Genomic DNA, 14,173 nt, shown 5'->3' with positions numbered 1-14,173 from the left:
CCCGGAAGGGGCGGAGGAGAAAGGAGAAGGAACCCGAAGGATGAGTGGGCAGGGGCTATAGAAGGTGGGGGCGTGGTAAAGTAGGCGGGGTGAGGGCGGGACCTTTAAAAGGCAAGGAGCGCGTGACTGACTCTGAGGGGATGGAGGGCGGAGCCTGAAGGATTAAGGACTGGCCAGGAGTCCGTGGGACCTTAAAGGGGCGGAGCCCGAAGACGACGAGGTGTGGCAAAAGTCTGCGAGATGAGGGGCGGGGCCAGAGGTTTGAGTGACAGTAATAGGCTATCTTCCAGAGAGGCCGACCGCAAAGGGAACCGGGATGAGGTTTGAATCAGGCAGCTCGCAGGCTTACCCTCGGGTTTAAATTCTGGCTCTGCTTGCTTCTTTGGACAGAATTTTCTTCCTTTGAGGAGCGATCTTTCCAGTCATTAAACAGAAAATTTGTGTTAATCGCCTACTAGGAACAGTGCACTGGGCTGTTGACACAGCTTTGGTCACTGCCCTAGTGGAGCTTGGTTGAATTAAGGGGAGACAGAAACAAGTGAGCAAGTCGCTAACTCACTGCAGCCCTGAGTGCTATGGAGGGTGGGAGGACTCCGAGAACTGACTTGGAAGGACTGTAAAAAATAGGAGGCTGGTGGAAGTCTTGGAGTTCAAGTCTTGGGAGTTTGATGCAAACTGTGATCTTCAAAAAGAGTCTTAACCTTTCTTAGGCGTTGGTTTTTCATCAAAAATGGAAAGAAAAATAGTTACCTCTGTCATCCAACATGAGAGAATGAGGCAAGAATTTCTATCAGTGGAGGCTGATGAGCCAGAGCTTTAGGGAGCACGGAGAAAACACAAGTCATAGAAACCTCTGTGCCTGTGCTCCCTGGAGAGGTTTCTGGAGGCTCAGTATTTCTATATTTCTTTTAAAGGGGAAAAAATCATGAATAAGGTGGGAGGAGAGGAGGAGACAGTGAGGCAAATGGTTACATTCTCTTGAGAATTTAATTAGGCACCCAGCAAACATTCAAAAAAGGGAGTAAAAGAAGAATGAATCAGGCAGATGTGGAAGATAGGTGGACGTCTGATTGATCTCATCCTGATAAGCTTGAAATGGACTTTGTCAGAAACTTAACAGACCTCAGTGTCCTGGGTAAGGAGTTAAGTGTAGGATGCAGACCTGAAGTTACAGTTGAGCTATTCATATTTATGGGAGGCTAGACATCTTGAAATGTTAGGGGCAAACAAAGAATTTAACTTATGAGCAATTTGGGGAAAGATGACAATGTTGTATCCAGGCTTAACTTTTCCTTTGGCATAAGGTGTTCGGGCCATCCTGGGACTTTTTGTTTTCCTTTACACCTCACAGAGTTGCTTTAAGGATTTGAAATAAGATGAAATATTGAAAGCACAGTCTATGTATAACAGATGATAGTTTTAATTGACTGATACTTATTATTAAGCACCTGCTATTTGTCAGGGTTTCTTAACATCAGCACTATTGAAATTTGGGGTCAGATCACTCTGTTGTGGGTGCTGTTCTCCGCATTGTGGGACAGTTAGCAGCATTTCTGGCCTCTGCCCACTAGAGGCCAGTAGCACTTCTTCCTGTGACAACTAAAAAGATCTCCAGTGTCCTTGGGACTGCCTCCAGGTTGAGAATCTCTACTGTATGCAAAATTCTCTTCTGGAGCTGCCCTTACGGAGATTGTGTCTAGTAGAGCAGACAAGTAAGACAATTTCAAGTGTGATAATACACTTTTTTTACTCCTGCCCTTATGGAGATTATGTCTAGCAGGGCAGACAAGACGATTTCAAGTGTGATAATACACTTTTTTTCTTCACAGCTCTGTTACTACCATTGATTAAGCTATTTCAGGGATCCTTTGAAACACTCCCAAGGATTTAGCTCCCTCCAACCCATTAGAAGAGTGACATTCAGGATTTGGTCAGTGATTTTATCACCTGAACTTTGGTTTTCTTTGCAGCCATAGAAGAAATCAAAGAGAAAATGAAGACTGTGAAACACAAAATCTTGGTGTTGTCTGGGAAAGGTGGTGTTGGGAAAAGCACATTCAGCGCCCACCTTGCCCATGGCCTAGCAGAGGATGAAAACACACAGGTGGGACACCAAGAAAAATGAGGGATGCTCCTTCTGTCTGAGGGTCATAATGGCTTTAGAGAAATGATTGCTTAGACTGACCTGAATTGGCATCTTGATCTGTTACCAGACGAAGAGGATCTGGCTGCCTATCACTGTCAGCCAGTTACAGAGATAGGGATTAGGTCTACCAAGCTTTATTGTCAGAAGGCTAGCAATTTGGAGAACAGCAAAAGTAGCCCCTCAATTCTGTTCTGCCTCAGTTATAACTCTAATAGTTTTTATAACAAATACAAGGAAGCAAACCTAGAAAATTTTAACTATCTAACAGAAAACATCAAAGTAGTATTCACTGTAACAATGCAAAATGTTTAAACAACATAAAAGTAACCTTTATTCTAACAGTATAGCAATAAAAGTAACCTTTACCCTAACAAAATATCTAAGAGAATCATCAAAGCAAACAACATAATATCAAAGTAACTTTTGCTCTAACCATATCATAATGTTTATTGTCTATATGTGACTACCTCTCGAAAAACATCCTCACAATCATGATGAAACCTTAGCTAGATCATCTTGGGAGGGGTGTGAGAAAGAATGTGAGCTAAGCACTGTCGGGTCAGCTGTACTGCTTTAGCTTAGCTTCTCAGACTGCCTCTTGTAGGCCACTCTTCTGACTTCAGATCCTTGAAGAGAATGAAGAACTTGCCTAGCAGTCAGAACAAACATTTCTTTGGATTCCCTGGCCAAGAAAATGGATAGCAGGTGTATATCTTTCCTTGCATGCTGATAATTTGTTACATTATGTTCAGATGACTTTTATCTATTAACCGGTTTCTGCTTTCCTCTAAGCAAGAGGCCTGCAAACTATAGCCAGGGGCCAAATCCAGCGCATCTCCTGTTTTTTTATGGTCTAGGAGCTAAGAATGGTTACTTTAAAATTGTAACATAAGTACCTACATATCCTTGATTTTACCCACAAAGCCTTAAATATTTAATATTTGGCACTTGCATAAAATGTTTGCTGACCTTCACACTGGGCCATTCATTTCTATGTAAGTATGCAGATGCACATGAAAATTCAGATTAACCAGTCCTCTTCTCTGGATCTCATCTTTAATAAAAAGTGTGACTGGTAGCTAAGAACACAGGACAGCTCAGATCCATATCCTAGCTCCGCTGCTATGACCTTGGATAGGTTACTGAGCCCACTCTGCCTCAGTTTTCCCATCTGTAAAGTGGGATACAGAGAACTGAGTGGAGTGATGCCTGTAAAGCCCTTAGCCTGCTTAGCTAAGTGATTGGTCAGTAAATGTCCATGATAGCAGTCAGTATTATTACTTTATTCCTCTAACTGGAATGTGAAGGGATGATGATTGTTTTTCCTTTACGATGAGTTTGCAGCCTACCCCTAAGTACTGAACCAAGCAGATTCAAAATATTCTTGTCAATCCTTTGTTCTATTAGTTAACAATCTCTTGTCATTTGAGGGTCAGATTCATACTGACTAGTGGGCTGGCTGGGAAATCTGCTTTCTCAGGTTGTCCATGTACTCCAGAATGATCTTTGCCTTTGGAAGCTTTCAGGTATAGTCTTTTCTTTCTTTTTTTTTTTTTTTTTTCCAGATAGAATCTGTCTCTGTTGCCCTCAGTTGTGTACCGTGGCATCATAGCTCACAATAAACTCAATGTCTTGGGCTCAAGAGATCCTCTTCTCTGAGCCTCATAAGTAGTTGAGACTACAGGTGCCCGACACAACGGCTGGCTAGTTTTTCTGTTTTTAGTAGAGAAGTGGTTTCACTCTTGCTCAGACTGGTCTTGAACTCTGAGCTCTGGCAATCCACCTGCCTTGGCCTGCCAGAGTGCTAGGATTATGTAAGCCACAAGGCCTGACCATGCCAGGAATATTCTTAAGTAGCTCTGGAGACAGGCTTTAACCCAGCACCCAGTTGCCAAATAACCACTTGTGAGTAGACAACTGTTTACATCATTCACTTCCATGAAATTATATTCTGAGGTCCTTGCTGCACACATGTCTAGACTTTGCAGTATATGGAAGTAAAGCAGTGTGGAAATGTGACTAGATAAGCTATATTTATTTTTGCTGTGGTAGTTTAAAAGAAAGAAGTCAGCATTTAGGAAAGTTTTCCTGGACATACCTACTTTCTGACAGTGAACATCACTGTCTCCAGATTGTGCACACTGTTAGCAATTAGTAAGTCTGAGTATGTCTTGCTGATTAAAGTTGCGCAGCACAGATTTCTGCCTGCCCTCAATCCAGCAGGACAGCAGGAGACACCCAGTCCCTCCCCTGCCTGCTGTCCAGTGGGAGTTTAGCACTCCCTGTGTGCTAGTTGATTCCATGTTAGCACTTGAGGCAGGCAGGTGTCTGTCATCTCATTCGTAAAGGGCCTTAGATTGAGGGAGTAGAACTGGAAACACCCCTCACTAATCACAGGCAGGTGAGGGGTGTGTAAGTTGTGATGAAGGTGAGGGATCCCCTACAGCGGTGGTTCTCAACCTTCCTAATGCCAAGACCTTTTAATACAGTTCCTCATGTTGTGGTGACCCCCAACCATAAAATTATTTTCGTTGCTACTTCATAACTGTAATTTTGCTACTGTTATGAATTGTCATGTAAACATCTGATATGCAGGATGTATTTTCATTGGTCGTGACCCACAGGTTGAAAACCGCTGCCCTAAGCCTGAGTCAGGAGAGTCACCAACTCGCACAAATTACAAATTTATCTTGCTTTGGGATCTGAGAGGTGAACTATCATTAAAAGGTCAGCACTGAGTGTTTTGAGACTGCAGTATTTGAGGCTTATCTCTGGGGCTTATAAACTCTAGAGCGGGAAGGGACCTTAGTGATTCCAAAGCCCCTGTTTCAGATCAGGAGCTCAGACACACAAAGCCTACAGAGGAGAAGCAACTTAGGCACAGCAGTGGAGGACCAAAAGCTGGCACCAGAACCCTTTCCCCTGCCCTCTTTGGAAGGGGAAGTTTGGGGTGCCAGCTAGAGGCACAAATTGGGCTCCTGTAGCCCTGCCGCGTCCTGCCCCTCCAGTGATGTGGGCAGCAGAAATGTGTCAACAGCCTCTCAGGTACTGCCATGGGAGTGAGTGCACTGGGTCTATTTCCTTCATCCCTGCCTCTTTTCACTCAAGATGGACTCCCTTGATTGTGAGGAGTGTAATTCCTTGGGAGGAAACTGATTAAATTGGTCCCAGAGGAAAGGCCATGGAGACCAAGGGCTAGAAAGCCAAAGGAGTTGAGGAGAGACTCCATCGGGGTCATATAGATGACACGATGTCCCATATTGGGAACAACTGTGGATCATTAACACCTCAAGGTCAAAGAGGGCAGAAGAAGAGCAGTTTTCAGATGGAGTTCCTCCCTCTGGGGTGCTCTCCAGGTGGTCCAGTGGTTGATCTCATGGGTGCAGTTTTCCTGCCCGCAGGTTGGAGATGGTGCCAAGGAGGTGGGAAGTTAGGTTTGTTGAGAGGATTGAAGAGGCAAGCAAGAAACAAATTTGGAGCAAGTTAAAAATGACCCAGCGGTGCTGCGGATCTGAGACATTACAGCTTTCAAAATAAACGCAAGCCTTCCTGAGGGCTTTCCCAGACCTGTTTTAGAGTGGGCAGCCAGGCGTTCCAGGGTGAAAGGAGCATCTAAGGCTGTGCCTAGGTCGCTAGTAAAGGGCTGTCTTGGATTTCCTTCTTTCTTTAAGTTTCTGTTTTGGTAGTTTAGCCTAAGCCCTGGCTAACCTTCAGGATCACAGGAAAATAGGGCTTGGTCAGAGCCAGCTAGAGATTTCTGCTCACTTGGCCCCATAGGGTAGTGGAAAGTGCTGGTCAGAAGAACTTGATTTATGTTCTAGCTCTGTTCCTTGCTCGTTGAACAAGTCACCAGCCCTCTTTGAACCTGTGTTTCCTCTTCTTTAAAGCAAAGTGGTGGTACCTACCTCCTTGGCACATGGCAAGGGTGGAGTAAACAATGGCTGAACCTGAGTCTCCAAGTGACCTGACACCCAGGTCTGTAAGATCACTCGAGGTGACCTCAGCCACACTCAGAAGGGTGTCAGCGTTGATGAACTTGGAGATGGTTGTTAATACTCTCATGAGAGTCCAACTGCTCTAAGTCTGACCCAGTTTCTTTTTTCTTTCTGTCTTCTCCCCTGTCCTGTTCCTCTCATCCTGTTCCCCTCCCAGCTTGCGTATCTGGGGTTTGTGCATTCAGCCAGTTCATCTGTGTGACTGCTCTGGTCTCTTGTGTTCCCCAGGTTGCTCTCCTGGACATTGATATATGTGGGCCGTCCATCCCCAAGATAATGGGACTGGAAGGAGAACAGGTAATAGCTATGTTGTAACATTCAGGAAATTATTCTCTTAAGGTGAACTGAATAGTACTGAGCTGTTGAACCTAAACAAAGGGTAAGCAGAGCCTGTAAAGTCTTATGTGGACTTGATGAGCCCAGATAAATGTTCCATAGTTCATCTGACTACAACAGCTTTGAATTGTGGGGGGTAAGATTGTATATACAGTCCGTCCTGGGCGCTGCTGTGACTCAAAGGAGTAGGACGCTGGCCCCATATGCCAGAGGTGGTGGGTTCAAACCCAGCCCCAGCCAAAATAAATAAATAAATAAATAATAAAGTCCATCCATAGCATTTGAGAAGCATTGGTTTCGATGCCTTTGTAGAGGGGAAGGGAAACAGCAAGTGAAATGCAGAAGTGACACGGAAACTTAGCTCTGACCGGGAGCACTAGACCAGGGTTTGCTAGGGGTCTCTACCCTGGAAACAAGGGAATATTTCTTCTGCCTTTGTGGTCTCCCCTGGGGAACTGAGACTGAGAGGTGGTTGAGGGACGTGGGCTGGGAGCAGAGTTGCAGCAGTGTATGCAGAAGCTGGTCCCTTCCGCTGGTTGGCCAGAGCCCTCCAAGAAAGGATTCTCCCAGGGGAGGGCATGGAAGGGGGTGAAGGGGGAAGTGTCCCTGCAGTTTCAAGGTTGGTTTATCCTTTAACTGGTATTTGGCCCCATTTTGGATGCAGTGGTGAAACAGGCTGATGGAGTCCCCTGCCTGTGTGGCAGAGGGAAGGTGGTAGATCGTACAAAACTAACCCAGGGTAAGGGACAGTCAGGGCTGGGCAGCGGGGGCTGCTACGTGGGAGGGGTGGCATTTGAGCAGCCGGTGAAGGGTGGGGCCGCTGTGTAGAGAGCTGAGGAAAAGCATTCTGGGCTGAGGGGACAAGTGCCAGGGCCTGACCCTGGCTGTCCTCACATCCTTGGCAGAGTGGGCAGTGGTGCTGGATGGTGGCTTGATGCAGATGGGGGCAGGCCTTGCCATTGGTTTGTGAGGGAGCAGAGAAGGGGAGTGGTGTCCCCATGGTTGAGCAGAGCAGTGGGATCGAGTGCCCCGTTGATAATATGTTTGGTAGTATACACACCCAAAGTGGGTATAAGTCACTTTAATCACACATGAGTATTTTATAGAAATAGAATTATTTATTTTCTTTTATTATTATTTTTTTCACTTTGTTGCCCTGGGTAGAGTGCCATGGCTTCATAGCTCATAGCAACCTCAAACTCTTAAGCTCGAGATCCTCTTGCCTCAGTTTTTCATTTTTAGTAGTGATAGGGTCTCACTCTTGCTCAGGCTGGTCTTGAACTCCTGAGCTCAAGCAATCCACCCACCTTGGCCTCCCAGAGTGCTGGGATGACAGGCGTCAGCCACCATGTCCAGCCTGGAAATAGAAATTTTTAAATGATAAGATAAATTAAAGTCAAAGTTCCAGTGTTTTCCTCTCCTGTAACATGATGTTGGATTACCATGTTACCCTTCTTTAAGACAAGTGGATATAGCAAACAGGTAAAAAATAGGAGTGAATAGTTTTGGTTTTTTTTTTAAAAGAACTTCAGATTCAGTCGTAGAGGACATATGATATGGTTCTACTTATGTGAAATGTGCAGTGGGCAAACCCAGAGATGGAGTGGATGAGGGCCCACCTAAAGTGGGGGGAATGGGGGGCTTGGACGGGGCCAGCACAGGGTCAGGGTTTCCTCCTGGAGTCTTGGAAATGCTTTAAAGTGATTTGGGTGACAGCTGCACACCTCTGAATATACAGAAAGCCATTGAATTACACACTGACAGTGGATGGTTTGTGTGGTCTGCAAATCATACATATCTCAGTAAAGCTGTTGAGAAAAGTAGGACTTCATCAAGAAAAATAGACTTTGATTTTAGCTCCCACGTATTGCTCTAAAAAAGTCTAATTTCTGAGACTGAGGTGGGATTGGAAGTAGTTCAGCTCCTAGTTTTGCCATAAAGAGGTGGCACAGGTTGGGCCTTGGGTCCTGAGCACATGGAGGGAGGGGTCTGGGTCTCCACCTAGCCCCAGGGAGCTTCCCTTGGCCCCCCGGGGGTTGAAGCTCCGGCCTCTGACAGGGCAGGCTTTAAGTCAGCTGTCTCAATGAGGGCAAGTTCCTCTATTCCTGGGCTTCTGCAGGAGCAACCTCATAGCTCCACCGTTACCTGCATTTTTCTCAACACCCCCCAACTGATTTCTATTGCTCTTTTAAGATGCCTCAGATCCAAAATTATGTTTGAACTCAGGTAACTTTGGTTCACTGACTAGATATGCAGGGAGAGTTTCAAAATAACCCAACTTGGGCTCAGTGCCTGTGGCTCAAGTGGCTAAGGCACCAGCCATATACACCTAAGGTGGCGGGTTTGAATCCAGCCTGGGCCCACCGAACAACAATGACAGCTGCAACCAAAACATAGCCAGGCGTTGTGGCGGGTGCCTGTGGTCCCAGCTACTTGGGAGGCTGAGGCAGGAGACTTGCTTGAGCCCAGGAGGTGGAGGCTGCTGTGAGCAGTGATGCCAGGGCGCTCTACCCAGGGGACAGCTTGAGGCTCTGTCTCAAAAAAACAAAAAAAAACCCCAAATAACCTAACTTAGAGAGCAAAGGAATTGAATTGTATCTTCCATTACCCACATCCCCAGCCATTCACATAGTGTTACCACATAAGACCAGGAGTCATATTTTATAAAACTATTTTCCTACTTCATACAGTTTGGTCATCAGGTGTGACCAGGATATACAGTGTCTACAAATGGTATTGATGCTTATGTCCCCACAGGTTCACCAGAGTGGCTCAGGCTGGTCTCCAGTGGTAAGTTTTCATCTCTTTGTTGAATTTTCAAGGTTGTATGTGTGTGATATATTTGTGGTGGGTTGTAATAGCCTGTTTGTCAGTTCAAATTTTGACAAATATTTACTGAGGCATTTGTCAAAGCACAGGGGTTCCAGATAAGACCTGGGATTGCCAAACTTTTTTGGAAAGGGTAGGACAATAAATATTTTCAATTCATAGCTTAAAAGTACTAATATGTAACTGAATGACCACAACTGTGTTCTAATAAAACTTTATTTACAAAGACAGACAGTGGGATAGATTTGGCCCCACGGGCTATAGTTTGCTGGTCCCTGGTTCAGCAAGTTAAGAAAACAACATTTATTTATGTATGCTAATTTTTTTGTTGTGTGTGTATGTGGTTTTTTTGTTTGTTTGTTTGGTTGGTTGGTTTTGTTTTTTGAGACAGGGTCTCACTATGTTGCCCTGGGTAGAGTGCCATGGCGTCACAGCTCACAGCAACCTCAAACTCTTGGGCTTCAGTGATTCTCTTGCCTCAGCCTCCCAAGTAGCTGGGACTACAGTTCCCACCATACCGCCCAACTTTTTTTTTTTTGGTTGTAGTTGTCATTGTTTGGCAGGCCCAGTCTGAATTTGAACCCACCAGCTCTGGTGTATGTGGCTGGTGCCTTAGCCACTGAGCTACAGGCACCAAGCCTTGTTTTTTGTTTTTTGAGACTGAGTCTTACTATGTTGCCCTTGGTAGAGTGCCAGCTCACAGCAACCTCAGACTCTTGAACTTAATGATTCTCTTGCCTCAGCCTCCCAAGTAGCTGGGACTACCGGCACCCGCCATAACATCCAGATATTTTTTTGTTGTAGTTGTCATTGTTGTTTAGCAGGCCTGGTCCCAGTTTGAACCCGCCAGGCCCATGTATGTGGCTCAGCACCACTGAGCTATGGGCCCCGAGCCAATATATGTGTTTTTGGTTTGGTTGGTTGGTTGGTTGGTTGGTTTTTTTTTTTTTGAGACAGAGTCTCACTAAGAGTGCCATGGCTTCAGCCAGCTCATAACAACCTCAAACTCAGCTTAAGCTCTTTCTACCTTACTCTCCTGAATACTGGGACTACAAGTATGTACCACCATGCCTGGCTAATTTTCCTATTTTTAGTAGAGACTGGGTCTTACTCTTGCTCAGGCTGGTCTCAAACTCTTGAGTGCAAGCCACCTCCCACCTCAGCCTCCCAGAGTGTGAGGATTTCAGGGGTGAGCCACTGTGCCTGGTGTATTTCAGTTACTGTCATTGCAGCACCTCTTTCACAGCTCCTCCCCCCCAATATGACACCTTCTTTTCCAAAAATGATTTGAGGGTTTAAAGAATGAATGTACTTATAGGTTTCCTGGTAAATTTGTCCCCCCAAAAGTTTTTTCAGCCAGACTCAGAAGACATAGGGAAGTGCCTGTCTGTGTGGTTTTGAGTAACATGTGTCCTGCCTCGTCCTGTTCCCTCTCTAGTACGTGGAAGACAACCTGGGCGTTATGTCGGTAGGCTTCCTGCTCAGCAGTCCTGATGACGCTGTTATCTGGAGGGGACCCAAGAAAAACGGTTTGCTGCTCTCTTTTTCCTCGTTTCTCACATTCTTCCAGGAGCGTGATTGCTCGTGGTTTTCTCTGCACCCTGTCTCATCAGAGCCACGGCATTCTCATCCTGCTGGGCTTCACAGTGTTTTCTTTTTAATCATGTGGTTGCTTCTTTCTTCACTGGCTGATGAGAACTAATAGAAATGCCGATTTCCATTATGTAATCTTTAATATCTGTTGTGAGGTTTTCTCCCCTTAAAAGCTGTAGAACCCAGAAATTATTTTTATCTTGGTTTGTTAGTGGCTTACTTGCATCAGAGTGAGCATCATGTGAAGTGAGATCAGTGCCAGCCTGCCGTAGCAGTGATCCTGCCGGCAGTGTCCTCATCCTGGGCACTGTTGACATTCTGAGCCAAGAATGTCAAATCTTTGTTAGGGAAAGTATGGACTGCGGCTCTGCATGAACACAAAGTTATTTGTGTTCATAACAGTCTAGATTGGGGGCCAGTGGCCCCCAGGTTTGCCAAGTGTCCCTGGCCTCCACCCACAAGATGTCACTAGCACACCCTAGCCTAGTTGTTACAAGCAAAAATGTGTCCAGGTAAGGCAGTGTTGCCCCCGTTGAGAACCGCCAGTTTAGCATGTAAACCAAGTGCATGTAGAGATTACAGACTGCTTTTGTGAGGAGAATCATAAGTACAGAAAAGGAAGAAAAAACAAGTATCAAACCTGCAATTCCTCATGTAGGCATGATCAAGCAGTTCCTCCGCGACGTGGACTGGGGAGAGGTGGACTACCTCATCGTGGACACGCCGCCTGGGACGTCAGACGAACACCTCTCGGTTGTGCAGTACCTGACTGCGGCACGCATCGATGGGGCAGTGTTAATCACCACTCCTCAGGTGAGTGGGCGCCCAGGTGGAGCCGGGTCCAAGCCGTGCTCTATGCCATGGTGTCTCTCTGGTGCAGCTCTGAGTGCCTGGACTCACCGGGGCTCTTCAGAATGTGTGTTCTGTGCGACACCCAACTTGGATCTACAGAAACCTCTGGTTAAAAACTTTATCTTTGGCTCAGGCATTTGCACTTAACAGGTAATATTCCATGATTTTGTTGTTGTTGTCATGCACAGATTATAATAGGGGGTCAAAATTGCCTTTTAAACTCTCCTTCCAGAAATCAGGTGCTGTTAGAATTCAAATTGTTCTGCATGGTCACGTCATCCCTGCCATGCTTGTGCATCAAGCCTCCTAGTCTGGGCTTTTTCCATTCTCATCTCAGGATGACTTAGGAAATCTTCCCCAGTTTGCAGGAGAACCAGCCTAGGGGCAGACAGGGATCCTGGGATAAGCTGCCATCAGCCTTGTGCCTCCCTGCTGCCTCTCCTGGTGAGCCCACACTGAGGGAAGTGATAGGAGGGACTGTCTCTCAGGTAAAGCCTGTGGAGGACATTTATAGGCAGGACTGTGATTACCATGGGTCTGGGAAACCAAGGGACTGTCCTCTTCAGTAATATTTGATTTCCCTATGGTGTTCTCCTGTGCTCCTGAGAAAGCCCAGGAAAGGGAGTTTGCTCTCATCAGCCTGAATCAGTCAGCACAACCCCACAGCCCTCCCCATCTGGCACTCTCCAGGCACCTGGGCAGTCAAAGGGCCTGGCCCTCCCTTGGCAGCCCCTGCAGTTCACCAAGGAACACGGCTGCTGGATGCATGCACAGCCAACAAGTGACAAGTGCAGCACCCACAGGAAGGGTCTCATGACAGGACTCATGTGCACCAGAACACTCTGGGGCCCTGCAGAGATGGGTTGAGGGGCACACAGAGGAGCAGGACAACAGTTGGGGCACTGGGTGGGAGGAGAGGTGGCCTGGTCTCCAGGTGATGGCAGTGGAGAAAAGAGTGTGTCCTTAGAGATGTCTTCTGTTTTTAAAAAGTGGTTGGAACCACCCTTAGACCTGCAGCATCACCACAAGGAGGCCCCCAAAGACACCATCAGAAAGGAGAGAAGTCTGGTGGGAGCGCGCCCCTGTGCTGTGGGTGTCGGCAGTGGGGCTCTGGGGCCAGACATCTGGGGGCTCTCTGCCTGCTGCTTGGTGTCACTGCAAACCAAAGATTCCTTTAAAAAGTAAGATATGTTAAAAAAAAACCACCATCAACATCAGAAATCTAATTGGCACAACACTGGCTTCCCTTTTATTATGAGAGATCCTAGAGTCCTCTGGGGCTCAACAAGGAGGCAGACCAGCGGGGGCTGCCCTTCATAGGGGCACAGGGAGTTCTCCACCTTGTGCACACTTTGTATATAGCCTCCCTGGAAAAGAGATCCCAGTTGGGACACCCGCCTTCTCAGAGTCCTCACATACAGCACCAGCCCTGGTAGGTGCTTTGGGGTCATTCTTGAAAAAGCAGCAGAGTAGTTACTTGCAGAATGCCAGACAGAGATGCCATCGCATCCCAAGGGTGCGATGAGGATGGGGGCAAAGCCTCAGCCAGTCCACCTTCTAGTTACACCCCTCTCTGTAACCCCAGCCTGAGGGCCAGGAGTCATGTGTATGTCTTAGGAGGGGCACAGGCTGGGGGCTGCAAGCCCCATGGAAGCCCAGGACCAAGAGAGCCACAGGTATTAAGGAGTCGCCAGACTTGACAATAACAAGCTGTCACTGCATGTGGGAAAAGAGGGAGAGCACCACGCAGGGTACATGGTGATTAGTCATTGTAACATGAGCACTCTGAGTTTAGGACTGAATTTGAAGCCATCCAACTTGAGTAATAATATTTATTATGTTAGTCCATAAAGTTATTTGTGTTCATAACAATCAAGATTAGGGGCCAGCAAATTTTTTTCTGTAAAAGGCCAGATAGCAGATCTTCAAGGCTTTGTGGATCCCATGGTCTCTGTCCTGGCTATGCAGCAGCCATATGGGGTGAAGAAGACACAGACGGCACCCAGAGGGATTGGCATAGCTGCTTCCAGAAGAACTGTATTTATAAACCAACCAGCCAGGTGTGGCCCCCAGGTTTGCCAAGTCCTGATCTGGAAAGTAGTGTGCACTGTGGCTCCACACAGTACGTTACAGGAAGGCCAAGCCTGGAGATTCTTAAAAGGTCACTTTTATGGCTCGGCGCCTGTAGCTCAACTGGCTAAGGCGCCAGCCACGTACACCTAAGGTGGCGGGTTCGAATCCAGCCCGGGCCCGCGAAAAACAACAATGACAGCTGCAACCAAAAAGTAGCCAGGCGTTGTGGTGGGCACCTGTGGTCCCAGCTTCTTGGGAGGCTGAGGCAGGAGTCTCGCTTGAGCCCAGGAGTTGGAGATTGCTATGAGTTGTGATGCCACAGCACTCTACCCAGGGGGATAGCTTGAGG

General features: G+C 46.8%; 1 protein-coding gene across 2 annotated transcripts in view; it reads left to right on the top strand.

Moving 5' to 3' along the window:
* The first annotated feature begins 1,971 nt into the window (after positions 1–1,971).
* The window catches only part of NUBP1 (nucleotide binding protein 1), a 19,825-nt gene continuing 7,623 nt past the window's right edge, over positions 1,972–14,173 (top strand). For both annotated transcript variants that reach the window (XM_023507569.1, XM_023507568.1), the window contains exons 1-5: positions 1,972–2,104; positions 6,370–6,438; positions 9,235–9,267; positions 10,745–10,835; positions 11,558–11,712. In XM_023507569.1, coding sequence (XP_023363337.1) covers positions 1,994–2,104; positions 6,370–6,438; positions 9,235–9,267; positions 10,745–10,835; positions 11,558–11,712 — 459 coding nt within the window. In that variant the 5' untranslated portion in view covers positions 1,972–1,993. The remainder of the gene's footprint in view (positions 2,105–6,369; positions 6,439–9,234; positions 9,268–10,744; positions 10,836–11,557; positions 11,713–14,173) is intronic.

The sequence above is a fragment of the Otolemur garnettii genome, unplaced genomic scaffold (assembly GCF_000181295.1).
Source record: "Otolemur garnettii isolate 467f Iridium unplaced genomic scaffold, OtoGar3 scaffold00189, whole genome shotgun sequence".
Classification (NCBI taxonomy): domain Eukaryota; kingdom Metazoa; phylum Chordata; class Mammalia; order Primates; family Galagidae; genus Otolemur; species Otolemur garnettii.
This window is presented reverse-complemented; position numbering and strand designations above follow the sequence as displayed.